Source organism: Sinocyclocheilus anshuiensis, unplaced genomic scaffold (genome assembly GCF_001515605.1).
Source record: "Sinocyclocheilus anshuiensis isolate Anshui unplaced genomic scaffold, SAMN03320099.WGS_v1.1 scaffold1463, whole genome shotgun sequence".
NCBI classification, from domain to species: domain Eukaryota; kingdom Metazoa; phylum Chordata; class Actinopteri; order Cypriniformes; family Cyprinidae; genus Sinocyclocheilus; species Sinocyclocheilus anshuiensis.
In genome coordinates, this window is record NW_015536784.1 from 735,935 (window position 1) to 743,434 (window position 7,500).

At 33.1% G+C, this 7,500-nt stretch overlaps 2 protein-coding genes across 3 annotated transcripts in view; one reads left to right on the forward strand and one right to left on the reverse strand.

Moving 5' to 3' along the window:
• Nucleotides 1-2,014, reverse strand: part of LOC107655740 (equilibrative nucleoside transporter 1-like) — a 36,662-nt gene extending 34,648 nt beyond the window's left edge. The window contains exon 1 of the mRNA XM_016443332.1: nt 1,917-2,014. The gene's annotated coding sequence lies outside the window, so the exon portion shown is untranslated. The remainder of the gene's footprint in view (nt 1-1,916) is intronic.
• Nucleotides 2,015-5,582: 3,568 nt separating this feature from the next.
• Nucleotides 5,583-7,500, forward strand: part of LOC107655759 (mitochondrial translational release factor 1-like) — a 6,097-nt gene continuing 4,179 nt past the window's right edge. The window contains exons 1-4 of one of the 2 annotated variants that reach the window (XM_016443346.1): nt 5,583-5,672; nt 5,769-6,137; nt 6,217-6,296; nt 7,230-7,413. In XM_016443346.1, coding sequence (XP_016298832.1) covers nt 5,903-6,137; nt 6,217-6,296; nt 7,230-7,413 — 499 coding nt within the window. In that variant the 5' untranslated portion in view covers nt 5,583-5,672; nt 5,769-5,902. Of the gene's footprint in view, nt 6,138-6,216; nt 6,297-7,229; nt 7,414-7,500 lie in introns of both variants that reach the window. The other variant, XM_016443342.1, reaches the window with a different exon arrangement.

The following is a 7,500-nucleotide window of genomic DNA, read 5'->3' on the forward strand; positions in this document are numbered from 1 at the left end:
CAGATAGATAGATAGATAGATAGATAGATAGATAGATAGATAGATAGAGATAGATAGATAGATAGAACTACACGTACATAGAACGATAGATAGATAGATAGATAGATAGATAGATAGATATATAGATAGATAGATAGATAGAACAGTTTCTTCTCTGACTGAAACCTGAGCGCTGAACTTTCCAACAGCAAACTTTCTGAGATGAAAATTTCACTCCTCTGTTTATTTGAACCTCACTTTCCACAGGCCTCGTTTATCTATCAAAACATATCTCTGCTTATTATTGTACAGAGAGTGAAATATGCATTACATAGCCATCATTTATCACATATTTGCAGGGCTTAACCTTAGGCCCATTCCTCGAGCTGATTAATTCCTCTCATCCCTCCCTTATTAAGAGTCAGGCCATGGGGTCTCCTGCTCGGTCCCATGGAGGACACGGCTCATGTGTATCTTCTCAACACTCTCACAACAAAGTGCATTGGGTGGAGTGGGATAACTGTGAGGTCAGAAGAGGTTAAGAATGTCTAGCTAATTCGTTTTAAGTTATTGCCAATGGCCTGTCATTCCTTCTGAGGCTGGAAGATCCTTACTGCAGCATGTGTTACATATCTTCACCTCTGGGGTGTAGGCAGAATTTACGGTTTGGGTGGGTCTCCAAAAATACGGGTGGGAAAATTTAAGGGTGAAGCATGTAATTTATTCAGCACTGGATGGGACAACACTGGTCCAAATCACAACAACAGAGCCACAGCAAACAATGCACACAAGTGATTGACGGTTTAAAATCAATATTAGCACACAACCAAAACAAAATGAAAAAGACAATGTGCAGTATATTCGAAGGCGTTTCTGCTTGTGAATGCAGCATACAGAATTGCTAGTCTGTAAGAAGTTGGCTACGTTCAGAACTGACAAGAGGTAACAGACTGCACAGTATGGGGTGGCACACATTTAGGACACGCATCTAATGCCTATCTGGACCTGACTATCCTCATTTCAGTTTAGATTCTTTGCATTTGAATACGCTGAATCGCATGGAGCTTCTTTGGCTGCACTTAACGGCACATTAATGAGGCCTTAAAGAAGAATCTGCCAGATATTTTTGGGATTTTCTCATGGGGTAGCCTGTGGAGGTCTGACCTGAAACAGCATGTGGGCTGCGTACACATTTGTCTACATTCAGCTGTCAAGTGTTCTTGTTTGATCAGTTAATTTAGTCAAAAGCTGACAGAACACTACTGCTATTGTGAGTCTTTATGTAATTTATTCATTAATAATTAAATGAATAATTAAATATTATTATTATTATAAGTAATTTATAGTGAATTTATATTAAAATAATTGATATTAGTCATTTATAATGAAACAAATAACTTAATTTAAAGTAACAAATAATTAATTATTTAAATTATTTTAGAGTAAAGAATTATATATAAATGATGGATTTGTTTTTAATGGTTTAAAATTAATATGAATTAATGGTTTTAATTATTTAATTAAAACCATTTAAAAAACAAAAACATGATTTAAATTCAACTTCAATGAATGAATAACTAATCAAATCAGATTTATTTTATAGTAGACTAATATTTGATGTACATATGTTCATAAATATATTTAAAATAATTTATATATAATATAATTATTTAAAAATAAATAATTTACATATAATTCTCTTTTCAAGCATTTATAGATTAGAGATGATATAATTACCTTTTATTTAATATTACTTTAGAGAGAGAGTAAAGTAGCATTTAAATTATGTATTTTTTAAATAATTTTAATGAAATGCATTTAAATATATAAATGGTAGGCAGTATATCTGCACTACCGCAGTGAGTCATTCCGCTGCATTATTACTGTCGCTCTCATTGACAAGCGTTCGCTACAGTGTTGCAGATGTAGTTACTTACATTCATAAACGTGGCCGGTGTTTTTCTCGCGTTTTCCGATCCGTTTTCCTGCATGTCAGTGGTCAGAGTTCGCAGGATGTTTTTCACAGCGGTCACAGCTCTGGCCTCATTCATGGTGAATGTGATTTCTGCGTTAAATTGCTCTAAATTCCTCTGCATGAATGGCTCTCTGGGTTAGGGTTAGGGTTAGGGTTAGGGTTATACATTCCAGCTGGTTAAACGGCCCGTGCTTTACACCGTTATCCGTTTGGGATAAAAGTCGTAAGAGACACTTCATTAAAAGAGACACGTTTTTGGTTCCTTAAAGAGACAAATGTAACAAACCCAAACAAATCACACAATCTGTAACAACAAGGCTGCATAAGGACTCAGAGTCAGACTGACGGCTGGTCCAGCCAATCAAAATTGTTTTTGTGGGACAGAAGAAAAATCCTGCATGTAGTACAATAATCACTTGAATACATGAACATACGAACTATTTGCATGCATAGACATGTAAAAAAAAGAGTAATAAGTAATAAGATCATGGAAGATGTGCGCTGATCTTCCAGTGGCGAAAGATAAATGCAAGAGCTGTCAATCAGAGCGATCAATCCAATCCAATCATGCTCCCAAGAAGAAAAATCCTGCATGTAGTACAATAATCACTTTAATACATGAACATACGAACTATTTGCATGCATAGACATGTAAAAAAAAGAGTAATAAGTAATAAGATCATGGTAGATGTGCGCTGATCTTCCAGTGGCGAAAGATAAATGCAAGAGCTGTCAATCAGAGCGATCAATCCAATCCAATCATGCTCCCGTTGTAGAACAGTCTCCGATTGGTCATCGTCCCTACCTAGATTCCTATTGGTTGAACTTCCCAAAAGTACATCGCGACGTGATAGAGTCCCGGATGTACTTTAGCTTTAGCAAAGCAGCATGTAATATCATGTGAGGATTTCCTGAAGATCTAGGTCATGATCTGCTGGTTTGGGCTGACTTAAATCGAGAACACCTGCTCTAAATAGCCTAAATAAATGCGATCCACTGTGGTTTACTAATGTTTGGTGAAGCTACAAACCAAATCGTGACCCAAAAGCCGCATGTTTTCAACAATATGACACAAGATCTGTTAGGCGTATGATGCTTAACCGATCACATTTTCAAGTCACATTTTTCATGTTTAAATGTTTTCTTTCACATTATTTTAATTGAAATTATTAATAGACACACACACACACACACACACATATATATATATATATATATATATAACTTAAACACTAGAGTTTTATCAAATTTTTGCAGTTCGCACTGTATAATGTACAAATGTATAAAATGTAGAAATGTACACTTATTCCTTGTATAGCCTTTCAATTCATATAAGCTCATAAAATGTCTTTGCTATTCAAGTAAATATGGCTTGACATTATACATCTGTCCATCATGCATAAATAAGCATAATCATGACAATTCCTTAACAACAGCAATAACACACTATTTTGGGTGCTCTATCTAACACAATGAAATACTTTTTATATTCTGTATAAATTAGAGTTTTTAAAAGCTTTTTCAAACAAAACCAAAATGTGTCCATGGTCATTTGTAAATCTTAATACAACCTTTGTGTTCTCATGGCTTGTTCTCAGATGTTTGTGGGTGTGTGTTATGTTCATACACTAAGGAATTATGAAACCGAACTAATCAGAGAACAATGCAGCCAAAGACAATAGCAACTGAAGTGCATCAAATGAACAAGCACTTATTGTCTGTCAGTAATCATCTTGACATATGAAGACAGACAAACTTTGAGACAGACAGAAATGAATTAGCCTTAATTAGATTCACAGATGGGGTTTCCTTCCTCTTCAACTCATTACAATAACACTGAGCTCTGGAATTTCAATGTTTTTTCTTAAAATGCACCAACAAAATGAAGTATTGCAAAATATTTGGATGCGATATTATACACTCCCAAGCCTTTATTGGTCTGTGAAGCATGCCGTATGACCCCCACAGATCCGTAATTCCTCTAAATAATCAGCATGACTTTGCAGAGGATTAAACCTTTTTCAGAACCTTTTCCCTTTCTGTGGGTCACGGTGCCACAGAATGTCAAATCTCATCTAAAGCTAATGCCCCACAGTGAGAATTAAACTACTTACAGGCTCAGATTTATAGTGGATTGTAACTGATAAATTAAGCAACTGATAAATTAATCATGTTAGATCCATTCATTGAGTTGCAAAAATTAAAGCATCAGTTCATGCTTGTAAAAAATATTTTAAAAAGATGTCTGTATGTGTACGATACGACTGCAATAATGGCAAATGTGTGTTGAAACCTTTATTTGTGGAAGAATGAGTCTCTGTAATCTGTGTTTAAAACTCAAGGGTGTGAGTTATGAGGTCTAATAAACATTATATCCGTCATGCTGTATATGTTAATAAATAAAGTTGTCTTTGTTAGCTTGCATTTGAAAAAGAGAGAGTCTAGAGATCCAGAAGATTTGGAGATGTTCATTTTGGCCTATAGTGCTCCTCCAGATGGAAATCAGCAGTGCCTGGATTATTATGCAACATTAACAATGTTCTGAACATTTACAAAACATAAAACACAACACAATTGTGCAACAAATCACCCATGAGAGAAGTATAATGACTTCCACGATAGAAACACTTTTGCCACTCTTACTTTAATTATATATATTCCTTTTGTTTGGCCTCAAAAATAAAACATGTAATTTAAATGAACAACTCGACTATCTGCCAATCAGTGCAAACGTTTGAATACTTTCTAGAATTTAGCAATACTGCCATCTATTGGTTTCAGGTGATAGTGTCGCTCGATTATGTGCATTTTTGCTTCGTTTAATACGGAAATGTATTCTAATAAATTCTTTACAGTAATATTAGCAATTACATTGTTTTATAAATAGTGAAATTTGAAACATGTCATGATTTTTCTAAAATAAATACGTTTGGCAATATTACCATCTACTGGTTTCAGGTGGTACTGTCGCTTGGTTATGTGCAATTTGTCTTGTTTTTACAACTTTTGGAATTTATTCTAGTATTTCTACATAATAAACAAATAATTTTTAATGACTAGACTATTTTATAAACTGGAGACTGTCAAATTTTAAAATATAATATTAATATATTGTTTATATAAAACGCTTTTATGTAAAAATATCATCAATTAAATAAAATGTATGAATGTAATGTTTACCTTAAAATAACGCTGGAAATACTCAGATAATCAGATCACCTTTATTAAGAAAAAAATCTATGTATATTGTTTATATAAAAAGCGTTTATGTAAACAAAATATAAATTACATGGAAAAAAAATAATAATTATTATTTTAATAAATGTTATAAATTATTAAAACTCTATAGGCATGTTTCTTAAATAAATAAATAAATATATATATGTATTTAATTTAATTTTATTTAATTTTATTTAATTTTGAAATTTCCTCCGGGAGTCCTGTAAACACATACACATATGTTTATGTGCTCCATGTTGACCTTGATGAACTTTCAAAATTATTTTACTTTTTTTTTAGGCAATGTAAACGCTTTTTAATCAATAGATGTCAGATCTTCTTGAGTCTGCATTTCCAGTGCGCTTGTAATGTTACTGACTTTTATTTTGAAAAACAATTTCACCCGGAAAAAGCATCTGCAGCACATGTGAATGTTGTGGTTCAGAGGGGCAACTGTAGGCTGCAATAAAGTTGCTATGGTTGGAAGCCCGTTTATATGGTAAATGCTTTTATTTACCTTTAAGTGCTCACTTTAAATACAGCACTTGAGTCGCGATGGCTGTCGTTTGCTTTAGTAAGAGTCTTTCATGTGCAGGCAGGCAGCTGCTGAATGGGACACTGTTCAGGTCAGTCACAAGAGGATCAGTATGCAGATGTCCAGTCATTCACAGGACTGTTAACAGCACGATACCACACGCTCAAAGAGCCTTTCACACATCCCAGTCTGTGATGGTCACTAAGATACTGTCTGTGGAGGAGATCTTCAACAAGAGGTCTTTACATGACTATCTGAAGAAGAAGGAAATGGAGTATAACACATGCTTGCAGTCCCTCAATACACTGGATGATGAGGATGTGAAAATGAAAAGGACTAACCTCTCTGTACTAGGGCCTTTGGTCCAGAAAACCAAAGAATTAGGGGAGAAACAGAAGGAGTTGGAGGACACGCTGGGCTTGTTGAAAGGTAGTTATCTGGGAAAGGCGTGCTGGAAGTGAAAAGCTTTCTAGGGTGGCATTTCATTTGCATCTGTATCTCATTTCAGAGAATGACCCAGAATTACTTGAGCTTGCAGAGTCAGAGAAGGAAGCCTGTCTAGCAGCCATTCAAGATCTCAAACAACAGGTGAGGTGTGAAAGGCTCTCGTTAACATTTCAGTCACCTTTATTAAATTCATGACCCTTATTGACTCTTATACAGACCTGGTATGCCAAGGAATAAGATGAATAACACATATACACTTTACAGACTTTATAGCTGAATCTCACATATCCACGTCACATTTTGAATTCCATTTTATTTATTTATTTTCAAATGAAAATGAAGCCTGTTTTAGGATCATAATTTTATATGTATATTATATTATTTTATTAGTAGTATGTTATTATACATTGTCATTATCAAGTAAATGAGCATGAACTAAAATAATGTATAAAACCAATATAATATTAAATATTAATAATATCAATAATATCAATATTATTATGTTGTTGACATTATGTTGACAATATATATATAAAATTAATATGCATATTAAAGTCTGTTATTAACATGTTCGTATAAATTAACAAGTAGAATAAATATCAAGTAAATGTAAATGAACTAGAAACAAATATAAAAATAACAAAAATAAAATGAAGATAATATTTAATATTATATAACATTAATATTGTATGCTATATATATATATATATATAAATGATGCTTATTTAATTAAAGCAGTACAATAAATAGTAAAAATGTAGTAAGTTATTCTATGTATTCTAAATGAAAATTAATGTATTACTATAAATTATTATCAACTAATGTATATAAAATAAATATAATATTTTATTGTAGCAATAATAATATTAATATTATTGTATTTTTATTCATATAATTAATATAATATCAATATAAATATATAAATTATGCTTAAAGAGTTATTAAAGGCAGTACAATAAGTAGTAACAATTTAGTAAGTCAATCCAAGTAAAAATATTAAAATGTTGTAAAAATAGTACTATTATGTAGTAAGTTCAAACATAAAGAAAATTGAATCTGTGTGGTGTGTTTCAGATTTTATCTCTTCTGATCCCAGAAGAGGAATCAGACATGAGTGACCTGGTCCTAGAGGTCACCACTGGGGTCGGAGGTCAAGAAGCCATGCTCTTTACCGCAGAGATCTTTGATATGTATCATAACTTCGCTGCTTTCCATGGCTGGGGCTTCGACATCCTGGAGGTCATGTCTAGTGAACTAGGTTGACAAATTTGTCCTCTGTAAATGCTTAATAATAATACTAATATGTGCTTGGGTCAGTGATTGCATTTGTTGTCGTCGTGTGCTA